At 38.5% G+C, this 13,800-nt stretch overlaps 1 protein-coding gene across 1 annotated transcript; it reads right to left on the reverse strand.

The window, feature by feature from the left end:
* Positions 1-2,521: 2,521 nt before the first annotated feature.
* On the reverse strand, positions 2,522-5,231 carry LOC116106053. Its single transcript, XM_031392413.1, has 3 exons — positions 5,067-5,231; positions 3,596-3,894; positions 2,522-2,978 (listed from the first exon to the last, which is right to left on the reverse strand). Exons 1-3 carry the CDS (start codon positions 5,229-5,231, stop codon positions 2,522-2,524), a joined length of 921 nt encoding a protein of 306 aa, XP_031248273.1.
* Between the last annotated feature and the right edge of the window lie 8,569 nt (positions 5,232-13,800).

Below are 13,800 nucleotides of genomic sequence, written 5' to 3' on the forward strand. Positions count from 1 at the left end.
AGTAAAATAACGGAGTGAGCACTAATTGCTCAGTAAGTAAACCAAACTGCACGACTGTTCTTCCTTTGTTACTCATGTTCTGATTTTCCTTTTCTCACTTTATTCTGTGCTAATATTCTTCATTCCTTTCTGGTATTCTGTATTCTTTTATGATATTCTACATTCTTTTTTGATACTATGATTTGCTACTTACCAACGTGCATACATAATGAATAAAACTATACATCGTCAAGCACATAAAATTATTGAATCATGTAAGTAGCATAATACATATACAGAATAATAAACTTTCCTGAGAAAAGAACGTTCTTATCTTTTCTGTTTCTCTTATGTTGTATCTCTTTCTTTTCTTCTCTGTTTCTCTTTCTTTTATTTCTTCTTTCTAGTTTGCCGATCGGACTAGGTTGATGCATGGATTTGGGACCCTTGCCATGTGAGTGGGTACAATCCTTATCTACATGCACTACTCACGAACTGTACAAGTACCGTATCTCTCTGTTGTGGCTGCTCGCTCGTGGTGGTGTGCATATAGGTATGCTCTGTTGGGTATAATCCTCATCCACATATACTACTCACAAATTGTACAAATACTATATCTCTTTTCTAATGCCGCTCGATCGTGGCGACGTGTATGTGGGCATCTCTATCACTCACGGGTGCCCCATCGCAAAAACCTTATATCATAGCATACTATAGAAAGAGAATAAAAAGAGATACTATACACATTTTAACATGAATTTCCAAGCTATGGAAATTCTACATTTGCATTGTTTAAAAACATACACTTTCCATATATGAACATATCATTTCATCATGACCATTTCGTGGATGTATAACAAATCCATAGAAACATATCATCTCTAAGCTTGTTTATACGTACACAAGCTCATACTTAGGTAATATATAACATATTACACATAGCCTCCATGGTCATTCATTACATCAAATATATATGTTCATACAATCATTAAATAATCACAAAGACCACTCATACAAACATGCTTCACAACCCTTTAAGCATCGTTTTCATACTTGGAATCAATCATAGATTATTAGATTAAAAATAAACTAATAAATTGGAAGCACCTTTGAGGTAGTCATTCTGCACAGGTCATATTCAAGAAGGCATATCTCGAGTTATACACATTGTATTGCTATGGTCATGGTCTCATTTTAAAGATTAGAGAAAGGGCTACAACTTTTATGCTTAGGTCTCAACCCAGTTCGATAGGTAAGATGCCCAAAAATCAATCAGAAGGTCACGGATTTGACAGAGCAACCTTGGAACATGCCTACTTTAAGGCTTTTCCATACCTATTTATCTCCACTTACTCCCTAACCTTTCCTAACCATTCTCCCCTATGAAAACATGTTAGAAGATCAATAATAGACAATCAAACTTTAATTCTTGCCTTTCTCTAACCTTTTCTTCATTAGGGTTTAGCCAACTCATGCATGCAATTTCTCTTTGGATTTTCATTAAATACTTCATATGCACATGCAACTACCATGTTGGCTACACTTCCACAACTCTCTAATTCAACCAAATTGTGAGCCAAAAACTCACTAAATTTAGTATCAAACCTGGCCGAATTTCTCACTTCTCTATACTCCAAAAATTTCATACAAAGTCTTCCACAACTTCACCAAATCATCACATAACCATACATTACTTCTCATGGCTAGAATTTATACATCAATAAACATAAAAAACAGCCCATAATTCTCTCATACCATCACATACAAACATGCAAAAATTCATTCAATACAAGTCTTGCTCAAATTAAGGTTCAAATTATGTTTACTTACCTTGAATATGTGAGATCACTTCCCTTTTGCTCAGAATCTCTTCCTCTTGGACCTAGATCATACAAAAACTATAAAAATTTAAAACTTTAAAGTTTAATCACACTCCTTTTGCTAGAATCTTACCTTAGGATGCTTTAGGATTGAAAATCTATGAAAATCCAAGCTAAATCCAATGATTTCCCTTTGAAATTTAGTGAAGAAAATTGAGAAAAAATGGGGAGAAGATGGCGTGAGCAAGGGCTGCATTTTGGTTAGGGTTTCTTCAAATGAAACCTTATATCAAATAATATAAGCATGTATTCCCATTTTGTCCTTACACTTTTTATGAAATTCCATCTATGTCCTTTAGCCAATTACTAAAATACCCTCATTTTTGTTATCTTCTTCACATTATTTTGATTCCTTTCACTTCCCACTTTTTCATCTAATTAGGAGTGAAAAGACCATTTTACCCCTAATGAACTTTTAAGGAATTTTCTTCACATTTATCTAAGGTAACTTCAAAGAAATCCAACTAAGAGTATTAGGGCATAAGTAAAATTACGTACCTTGATGTGGGTGTTACAATTCTCCCCCCTTAAAAGAATTTCGTCCTCGAAATTCAAATGAACAACTTAGGATAGCGGTTACGTACATCTTGCTATACTTCCTAGGTAGCTTCTTCTACTTTATGATGCCTCCATAAGACTTTTACTAATGGAATACTCTTGTTTCAGAGCTCTTTAATCCTTCTATCCAATATCTGTACTGGACGCTCCTCGTAAACAAGATTCTCTTTTAAGTCCACTTCTTCTTCTTTTAATATATGGGAGGGATCACTAATATACCTTCGAAGTAGTGAGACATGGAACACATTATGCACTTTATTCATATTTGGTGGTAGTGCCAATTTGTAAGCTAATTTTCCTATTCGTACCAATACTTCAAAGGGGCCAATGTATCTGGGGGCAAGTTTTCCTTTACCACCAAACCGCATTACCCACTTGTAGAGGGAAATCTTAATAAACACTTTATCACCCACTTCAAATTCTACATCCTTTCTCTTTGAATCCACATAGCTCTTTTGTCTGTCTTGAGCTTGCTTCATTCTGTTCCTGATCAACTTAATATCTTCCATCATTTTTTGAGTTATCTCTGGTCCAAGAGCTACATTCAAAGCATATTTCTCTCTACATCATCTAGAGCTTCATAAGGAGCCATCTTAATTGTAGACTAATAACTGTTATTGTAAGTAAACTCTATCAATGGTAGCATCTTATGCCAGGTCATTTTATAATCCATACAACACGCTATCAGCATGTCCTCAAGCACCTGATTGGTTCTCTCAGTTTGGCCATTTGTCTGTGGGTGGTAAGCTGTACTAAATGCTAACTTGGTACCCAAGTTTCTCTATAGACTAGTCCATAAAGCTGAAACAAATCTGGAATCTCTATCTGATACTATTATCTTGGGCACCCCATGCAATCTAACTATCTCTCTGATGTAGATATGGACCAACTGCTCTGAGGTGGTACTGTCATTTACTGGAAGAAAATGCGCTGATTTGGTTAATCTGTCTACTATCACTCATAGCGCATTATAACCCTTTTGAACTCTTGGAAGGCTTGTAATGAAATCCATTGATATATCTTTCCATTTCCATTCAGGAATGCTAAATGGCTGAAGCAGTCTTGATGGTCTCTGGTGCTCTGCTTTAACTTGTTGACAAACCAGGCATTTAGCTACACAATCTCTGATATATTTCTTCATGCTTGGCCACCAATAACTCTTCTTTAAGTCTTGATACATTTTGGTTCCTCCAGGATGAGCAATATATGGTGTGCTATGAGCCTCCTCAAGAATCTTCTTCTTCAACTCAACATCTTGAGGAATACATATATGATTTCGGAAACGGAGGACACCATCTAAAAGGTGAAATTCTGATTTCTCGCCTTCCAACACTTGTTGACTTATTTTCTGATACCACTCGTCGACAACTTGCTTTTCTTTAATTTCTTCTAGTAAAGTAGACTGAATTTCCAACCTGACAATCCTTCCTGGTATCACCTCAATCTGTTCCCTGCATAATTCTTTCAATAGTTCTTTCTGCATTGTGAGTTGGGACAAATAAGCTTTTCTACTCAAGGCATCAGTTATTACATTAGCTTTTCCAAGCTGATACTTAATCTCACAATCATAATCTTTGACCAGTTCTAACCATCTCCTCTGTCTCATATTCTGCTCCCTCTGGGTGAAGAAATACTTCAAACTCTTATGATTAGTATAAATATTGCTCTTTGCTCCATATAAGTAATGCCTCCATATCTTTAGTGCAAAAACTACCGCGGCCAACTCTAAATCATGCTTAGGATATCTCGTCTCATACTCTTTCAACTGTCGAGGAGCATAGGCTATTACCCTAGCCAACTACATCAACACTGCACCAAGTCCCTGAAGTGAGGCATCTGTATAAGTATCATAATCTACACCCTCTTGTGGTAACACTAGAATAGGAGCCATGGTTAATCTTCCTTTTAACTCTTAAAAATTTCTTCATAACCATTCGACCATATGAAAGGAGTTCCCTGTTTGGTAAGATCTGGAAGCGGCTTACCCAACTGGGCAAATTTTACTACAAATCGCCTGTAATAACCTGCAAGCCCTAAGAAACTTTTAACCTCTTTCACTATCTTTGGCCTTTGCCACTTTAAGATTGCCTTTATCTTGCTGGGATCTATTGACACAACTTCTTTTGAGATAGTATGGCACAGGAAGATAACTTGATCTAGCCAAAACTCACATTTAGAAAATTTCGCATACAACTTCTTATCTCTCAATTGCTGCAGCACAAATCTCAAATGCTCTTCTCTTGTCTTAGAATAAACCAGGATGTCATCAATAAACACCACCATAAATTGATCAAGACAATCATGGAATACCTAGTTCATTAAATCCATAAAGACTGTTGGGGCATTGGTTAACCCAAATGGCATCACCACAAACTCATAATGCCCATATCTGGTCCGAAATGCAGTCTTGGCAATATCTTGCTCTGCCACTCTTACTTGATGATAACCCAACCTCAAACCAATATTTGAAAATACTGCTGCTCCTTTCAGCTGATCAAATAAGTCATCTATGTGAGGTAACGGGTACTTGTTCTTTACTGTCACTTTATTCAACTCTCTGTAATCTATACACATCCGTAAAGACCCATCTTTCTTCTTCACAAATAGGATTGGAGCTCCCCAAAGAGAATGGTTGGGTCGAATAAAAACCTTATCTAGGAGTTCTTGAAGTTGCTTCTTCAACTCCTGAAGCTCAGTTGGGGCCATCTGGTAAGGGGCTTTAGAAATCGGTGCTGTCTTTGGTGCCAGTTCAATGCTAAACTCCATTTCTCTTTCTGGAGGTAAACCTGGCAAATCATCTGGTCGGAAATACATCTGGAAACTCCTAGACTACTGGTACATTCTGGATCTCTGATCGAGGGTCATCATTGCTTTCCACCATATGGGCAATATACCCAGAGCACCATTTCTTAACATTTTTCTAGCTTTTACACTACTGATTAACATACTAAGTTGATGACCCTCTCCGAAACTAAACTTATCGCTATCATCAAGATTAAACTTTGCTTTCTTCTTTTGGCAATCGATTTCTACTCCATATCTCCCTAGGAAATCCATGCCCAAAACAACATCAAAATTGAGCATGTCAAACACAATTAAATCTATCGGCAACATTCTTCCATGGATCACTACGGACTCCCATGGAAGCATCTCCCGAGTTACCACACTGTCACCATCTGGCAATTCTATCTTAATGGGCTGATCTACTGTATTAGGTTTCAAACCTAATCTCTCTATAATCCCATGTGTAATAAATGAGTATGTGGCTCCAGAATTAACTAATGCATAAAGGGGAACTGAATGAAATAATAACTGACAAGTAACTACCTATAGGCTGGCCTCAGCTTCACTCTGTGCAACTGTAAATACCCAAGCATTAGTACCTCTGGATGTCTGTGCTATGGGTGCAGGAGGGGCCTTACAATCTTTCATCATATGTTCAGGCTGTCGGCATCTAAAACACACACCCTTAAGACACTCTCCCGGATGATATTGCCCGCATTTCTGACATTGGGGAAACTCAATAGCCATTGGCCGTTTATTCTTCCCGTCCCTTTTGTTCTTCTTTGACTAGAATCTTTTCTTATTCTTCCCTTCTCTATTACTGCGGGTATCCAATCTGTCTCTCTGTGCAGCGAGAGGTGGAATATTGGACACTGCTACTAATGGAGTTAATGAAGTCAACTTATTCACAAATACTTCAGCTTGTAAAGCTCGCTCCAAAGCCTCACTATAAGTCTGAGGGGGCTGGGCGCCTACCATCACATCTTAGGCTATTTCTGTTGGAGTAGGTGCCCTAGAGCCAAAATTATTGTAGAATTGACTCTTTGTAATAATGTTCATTAATCAATAAAAGACAACTTTATTCTATATCGTGTAAATCATTATTATTGCAATATATATTGATATATGTCCTTAGAATGGTAGAACCGTGACGATGGTATCAAGTGTTTTAAATCTTGATAGTGAGAACCCTATGAGCACATATGGTGGCCATTCTAGAAACGTTCGTAGCCCCAGCATTATTCTGAAGTAAAGGCACAGATAATATGGTAAGGCTATCATAGTGTTGAACGACCCTGTCGAAAGGCAGTGACTGATCTCACTTGTCAAGGTTGTTTGGTGACAACCTGGTGCAACACATGGGTGCTTGCTGTAGGTGATTATACCGCAGCAAGTTCACTAGACTGACCCACCAGAGGATTCCATATGGATGGTAACCCCAGTGTCTATGGAACAAATCCTCTAACGAATGGTGGTGCATGTGATCCTTAGACTTGAGTCACTGGAGCACCTTGTCACCAATTGGTGTTGGTTTACACTAGCCTAACGCAATTCTTTTCAGAGCTATCATACGGTGGTGTTGGCTGCATCAAGGAGTGTATCAAGACTATGGTGGATTGACAGAGGATTCATCACTCCCGGTATGGAGAAAGTTTCTCACGGCGCATTCAGATATGGCAATGACCCTAAACTGTGGCCACAGTGGGATTGAGTTATTGCTTTATCCAGTTTATAATACGTCATTGGCCCAGAAACTGAATAATATATCGAGAGTAACCGAAGTTGACACTATTTCTATGCCTTGTCTCATCGAGACACATATGATGAAGGATCGAATTGCACGGTAACCATATCGTTGATAGGTAGCTACTTTGCTGAATCCGAATCTATCGGGTGGCCATGATACCTTGTTAAGGGCCAATCTTGGTCTGTGTATTAGTGAGACAATATTGGTGTTAATCGCGATACTATACACTACCGATTGATGAGGAGCCTATAGGTCACACACTAGAACATTTAGATCCAAGAAGAAGAAGGGCATTTCATCTTTTAAGGCAAAGGGTATTTTGGTAATTTCATAGTTGCAATTAAATTGCTGAGGTCGTAGCCTTTATTTAATTGTTTAGAAAAATTAAATAAGTGAATTAGTTTAAATGTGTGTCACACAATTTTATATATTATCATTATTGTTAAATGTTAATATATATTTAAATATATATTATTGATTTTAATTGAGATAATGATGGAAAAAAATAAATCAAATTGGGAGTGTTTGGCAACATGGGGCGTTTGGGTTGAAGCCCAAGCCTATTCCGTATGGATTAGGGCAAATTGTTTTTACTATAAAAGAAAAGTGTGTTAATTAAATTATGTAGATTTTTCTTTAAAAAAAAAAAACACATAGCCCCATTTGACACTCCAACGGCAGAAACAATTGCCTAAAATCAATTTCAATTGTTTGTTTTTCTTCTTAATCTGAAGCCAAAGGGATCTAGCAAATCCCCTTGGTTCTTTGAGATTGTCTTCGTGTGAACTACGCTTCGATCCTACACTTGGATCGGTAGCAACATTCGTCGACAAATTTGGAGGAGCCTCCAACGTGCGTTTGTTTCTCTTAACTCATGTTAATATTTTCTCAGATTCTTATTATGATAAAATTGTAAAATCATACCCTTGATCTTGGCTCATGTAAACGATCCCTAGGTTATATATTTTTTTGTTTCCGCTGCGTATACGGGACCGTTTACTAACAGTGGTATCAGAGCCTAGGTACTAATTTTACAATTTTTATGTGTTGGTTGATAACATGTATTTGATGATATATGTTGCCATATTGAATCTGCGTAAATCTGTCTTAAAACATGTTTTTAAGAAATTGATTAATCGATTAATTTAATTTGTTGATGATCTGCTGGTTTGGTATAATGGTTGGTGGATTTTTGTTGAGACCAATGTGTTTGATTGATTGCAAATCCGTTTAAGTGTATGTTACTGTATGAATAGATTCGGAGCACAATCTGTGTATGCTCGCCGCGGCGATATAAACCATCGCCGTAGCGAGCGATGTTCTGCTGGCGCTGGTGACAAAACCAGCGCTCGCTGCGGCGATAAAACATCCCGCGGTGATCGCCCCTAACGACGCTGGTGACGAAACCAGCACTTCCCGGCGATATAAATCATCGCCGCGCGATCGTCTTCTGGATGAGCGCTGTACCAAACACCCGCTTGCCATGGTATATAACCCATCGCCACACGGCGATCGTCCTTGATGGACGCTGTACCAAATTGCCGCGCGAAGGTACGTTAACGTGAACATCAAGTAATCAACGAAAGCCCAACGTCTAACTCATCGCTGCCCCGAGTGCACTTCCGAGTCTGTAGGGGCTAAATGCAAAGTTTTAAAACTTTGGACCAAACGAGATCTGTAAATTGTTAGGGGTAAATTGTAATTAACCCACTAATTTCCAAATTGCCCGGCGAAGGTACCCAAAAATTGATTGTTTTTGAAATGTATGCTTTGTACTTGTTTGTATATTGCATGGTGTCCGGTACATGAGCCTTAGACCTAAGGGTGATGTTAAAAATATTTTGGGTATGTATGGTTGTATTATTTATTAATAGGGCCTGCGTGTCCTGCCTTTCTCCTCTTCTCGATGTACATTCTCTTCTCATCTAATTCCCCCGCGAATGTAAATCGAGGTTTCTAAATTTTGATGTAAAGAATTTGTATAATTTTTATTGTAAATTAAGAATGATATTTTTGTAATGTACTTGAAGACGGAGCAAAGGACGAGGCAACCATACTTGAGACTCAAGATGTTTATTACGACCCTTAGCTGACCCACCGATTCCTCTAGGCTCGAGGAAATCGGTTTCAGCTGGCCATGTACCGCATGTTATTTAATGTTTAAATGCATGCTAAGGTTGAATGTTGAAGAACATGTCAAACAATGTCATTCTAACAAAGATAATAATCTAGTGAGACATTAAATAACAAACCCCTCAACTAAATTATATAAGTCACGTAAGCCTTCCATCACCATGGTTTTAATCAAACCACTGTTCGTCGAAACCTTGTTCGCCAAAGCAAAGGGTATGCTTCTACCAGGGAAGTTAAAATGCATTGGTTTTCCTTAATGGAATGGGTCGACTTAAAATGATAGTTTTGCTTGTTCGCCAAAGCAAAGGTTGATAAACGCTTGTCTAGGCAAGTAGAGCAGTACATATATTGTGTGTACGTGGTGACATGTAGTGTCCACTCTACTGATACTGAGATCACACTTGAGGACGATGGCATGTAGTGTCCATTGGATTGTGGATTGGCTTGTTGGCTTTCTCACATTTGAGGTTGATAGTGGGAGCTATCAACTGGTGTAGATTAAGTTTTTGGCCTACCTAATCAACTCATTTTGGCTTGTCCGCCAAAGCAAAGGTTTGAAATGCAGGATGGGTTCTCAGTCCACTAGGAAAGTCAACGGGCTTTTCCGGTTTAATAGTGAGGGCTATTGGCTTGAGTAAAATAGTGGGAGCTCGTTTAAAAAGACCATTTAAACAATAATAATGAAAATGGTAATAACCGTTACTTATTCTGCACTTGTAGATTAACTTAAATTTGAGCAAAATGATCCAACATCCTGCGACAAATCATCGAACTGGGAGAGAAATGGATGGTGAATATTTCATTGACTGGTATAAAGTATAATATACTTCAGTCAAGCGATAGATTATACACCATTGAGCAAGCTCTCTATCACCAGAACCTGCTAATAGTTCTATCCATGAGACTGGGTATTTATATGTGAAGCATACACATGATGCAAAGACAGAAATGACTTGATACATGTGCTTGCATCAATGGCACCATTACTGCGACGCAGTGCCAAAATTGGATTTAGCTTCTATTCTTCATTTTCTTCGAAGAAATGAGAAGCAAGGGTGTCTCGTCGTTATTCAATGTAGGTGGAAAGGGGTACCAAAATTGGTGATCATATATCAAATGGATCAAGTATATGAACGCTTGATTTTGGGATGTGCCTTAATGAAGGTTTAGCGATAAACCTAATATTACAGTCTTTGCCAGATTCTTATCTCAATTCGTCTATGATTATTAGAAAGTAAGAAGAATACCCTTTCCGAGCTTCTGGATTGTTAAGGCTGCTGTCGGCTGAAAATGTCAAAACATTGACATTGGTTAAAGCCAACTCAAGTTGAAAAGAAGGGCTCAGAAGTCGATGGAAAGAACTGTTGCAGAAATTAAAGGCGTTTGTCCTTACTGTGGAATCCCAACCACTGGAGGAAACATTGCAAGGCCTTCCTAGGAAAGGGAAGAAGAATGTTACTTCTTCGCAGTACGTTATTGAGATTACTCCTCCCGTAAACATCTAGTTGACACAGATGTGGTACTCACATTTGATTGATGTGTAGGAACTACTGTAGAGTAGATTTCTCACCGGGAAAGTGGACCTACCAGTTGGAAATAAAGCACGTGCTGCTGCATTTGCTGTAGGATCTTATCATCTGATTTAGCCGATGGACTTGTTTCTTGGAACTTGTGGATTATTATGGTTTTTCTCAGTTTCTAGAAATTATATTTTGTGTCCACATAGGACAAATGGAATATTAGTTTACTATGGATATTTGTCCTTAAGTATAAATAATATTCTTTGGAACTGTTTCATAATAATATGTCCTAAGAAAGACAATAAGATAATCTCAAAATGACAATTATGCCAACTTTGGCAAGTTGAGCTACATACCTGAAGGAATGCGAGTAGTATCACAACTCATCCTTCCTTATACACCCCACACAAAGGATGTCGAAGGAGGAACAGGACCTTACTTGACATGGTTAGGTCCATGATGATGTTGTGATTTACTGCATCGTTTTAGGGTTATGCCCTAAGACTGCAACTCACATTTTGAACCGTGTGCCATCAAAGTCTATAATGAGACTCTATATGAGCTATGGAGTGGCGAAAGCCCAACTTGTCTTATCTAAGGATTTGGCTTGCGAACTTATGTTAAGAATTGACTTCGAACAAGCTGGGCCCAAAATCCTATAATGTATATTTGTGGGGTATCCAGAGGAAACCAAAGGATACTATTTCTACCACCCAAGAGCGCAAAATTTTTGTTGCTCGATCTAGTGTCTTCCTAGAAAAGTAATTTTCTAGAAGTACTAGTGCGGAAATGGAACTCGATGAAGTTCTAGAACCACAAGATATACTAGACGAAGGACGGGATGATGTGCCACAGGAAATGGCTGAGCATCATAGAGTTACTCCACAACTTGTGGATCAAAGTGAACCACCTCTGGTCGCACAGGAGCTATGTATCTGGGAGAGTATCCATGAGCCGAGAGATATGGTTATCTCGTGACTCAACAGGGTGACGTACTGGTCTACCAAGACAATGAACCCGAAACCTACAAAGATGCTATATCAGATCCAGATTCCATTAAATGGTTTGAAGCCATGAAATCTGAGATGGACTCCATGTACTAGAACCAAGTGTGGTCTCTGGTGAAACCACCTGAAGGGATAAAACCCATAGGGTATAAGTGGGTCTACAAGAAGAAGACTGACATGGATGGCAATGTGCATACTTATAAAGCACAGCTGGTTGCCAAAGGTTTCAAACAAATTCATGGCATGGACTATGAAAACCTTTTGCCGGTTGCCATGATTAAATCCATCCGATATGCTTGCAATTGCTGCATATCATAACTATGAGTTTTGGCAAATGGTGTCAAAACTGCTTTCCTGAACAAAACCTTGAGGAGGATGTGTATATAACACAACCTGATGGTTTTGTTCTTGTAGTCAAGCTATAAGTATGCAAGTAGCAGATCCATTTATGGACTCGCAGCTTCAAGGAGCTGGAACATTCGTTTTGATGAACATAAAAGATTCGTTTTTATCAAGAACGAAGTGAGCCCTGTGTTTCACAGAAAGTGAGTGGGAGTGCAGTAGCATTCCCATGTGTATGTCGATGACATACTTCTGATCGGGAATGATATACGCAACTTGCAGTCGGTAAAGACTTGGTTATCCAAGTGCTTCTCCATGAAAGACTTAGGGGAAACAACCTACATCCTTGGAATAAAAATCTATCGTAATAGATCGTTTAGGTTCGCAAACTAAGTCAAAGTACATAGACAAGGTACTGAACACTTTCAGTATAGAAAAAATCCAAGAAGGGATTTCTTATGATGGCATATTTGTCTTCTCTCTGTAAGGATATGTGTCTTTAACCACACAAAGAGAGATAGAATGAAGAGGATACCCATGCTTTAGCAAGTGGATCCATCTTATATGCTAAGATTGATATCTAATGTGCATTCAGCACTTGTAGTGGATATCAATCAGGCTCAAGTGAGCAATATGTTATGTACTTAGATTGACGTCTATGTGCACTCAGCACTAGTAGACTATCAACTAAATCCAAGTAAATGACACTGGGTATTGTCAATGGGCATTCTTAAGTACTTGAAGGCTTAGAATATATCTTGGATTATGGAGGAAAGATGAGCCACTGTAAGAGAAACAGTGACGCTATTTCCAAACGGAAAATGATGATTATAGTTTGCAATTTGGGATTACAACATTTTGTCTCAATGTAACTGGTGAGTTGGAAGAGCTTGAATCATGTGTACTGCAGCGATTCTACAATTGATGCTAAGTGTAACGCATTATTTAATGCAGCTGTGTAGGCGGTTTGGATCAAGAGGTTTATTACTGAACTTGATGTGATTCAAGCATTGCTAATCCAGTATAGTTGTACTGCGATACAATGAGCCATTATTGTGGCTGAATCATGGTCTCACCAGTAATCCAACACTTGCTTAGTTGATTCATTCTGATCTGAAGGATCGATAAGAAAGGGATGTATAGATTTGTAAATACCTACTAACCCACTATTGAAGTTTCTATTGTAGTAGAAGCATGTGGGTACTTAGGTCTATTCATGTTGAGTGCATGAATGCCTGGCTATAGTGCAGGCACTTGGTTATTCAGTGTTGAGTGCATGAATGATTGGCTAGAGATTGTTGGAGTAGGTGCCCTAGAGCCAATCTATTATGTAGAATTGACTCTTGTAATAATGTTCATTAATCAATAAGGAATTTTATTCTAATCGCGTAAATCATTATATTGCAATATGTATTGATATATGTCCTTAGAATGGTAGAACCGTGATGAGGGATCAAGTGTTTCAAATCTTGATAGTGAGAACCATATGAGCACATATGGTGCCATTCTAGAAACGTCCGTAGCTCTAGTATTATTCTGAAGTAAGGGCACAGATAAACGGTAAGGCTATCATAGTGTTGACGACCCTGTCAAAGGCAGTGACTGATCTCACTTGTCAAGGTTGTTTGGTGACAACCTGGTGCAACACATGTGCTTGCTGTAGCGATTTACCGTAGCAAGTTCACTGGACTGACCCACCAGAGGATTCCATATGGATGGTAACCCCAGTTCTATGGAACATAACAAATGTGGTGCATGTGATCCTTAGACTTGAATCACCGAGCGCCTTGTGCACGGATTGGTGTGGTTTGACACTAGCTAACGCAGTTCTTTTAGAGCTGTCAATATGG

This window comes from Pistacia vera, unplaced genomic scaffold, assembly GCF_008641045.1.
Source record: "Pistacia vera cultivar Batoury unplaced genomic scaffold, PisVer_v2 Contig509, whole genome shotgun sequence".
Lineage (NCBI taxonomy): Eukaryota > Viridiplantae > Streptophyta > Magnoliopsida > Sapindales > Anacardiaceae > Pistacia > Pistacia vera.

What these genes read in the sequence shown, in the direction of transcription:
- LOC116106053 (XM_031392413.1), bottom strand. Translation starts at nt 5,231, where the DNA reads ATGTATTTCCGACCAGATGATTTGCCAGGTTTACCTCCAGAAAGAGAA. An exon ending in TTCAAGAACTCCTAGATAAG is followed by an intron (nt 3,895 to 5,066) that starts GTTTTTATTCGA and finishes CTCACAATGCAG; the next exon opens with AAAGAACTATTGAAAGAATT. An exon ending in CATCCTGGAGGAACCAAAAT is followed by an intron (nt 2,979 to 3,595) that starts GTATCAAGACTT and finishes TAGATGATGTAG; the next exon opens with AGAGAAATATGCTTTGAATG.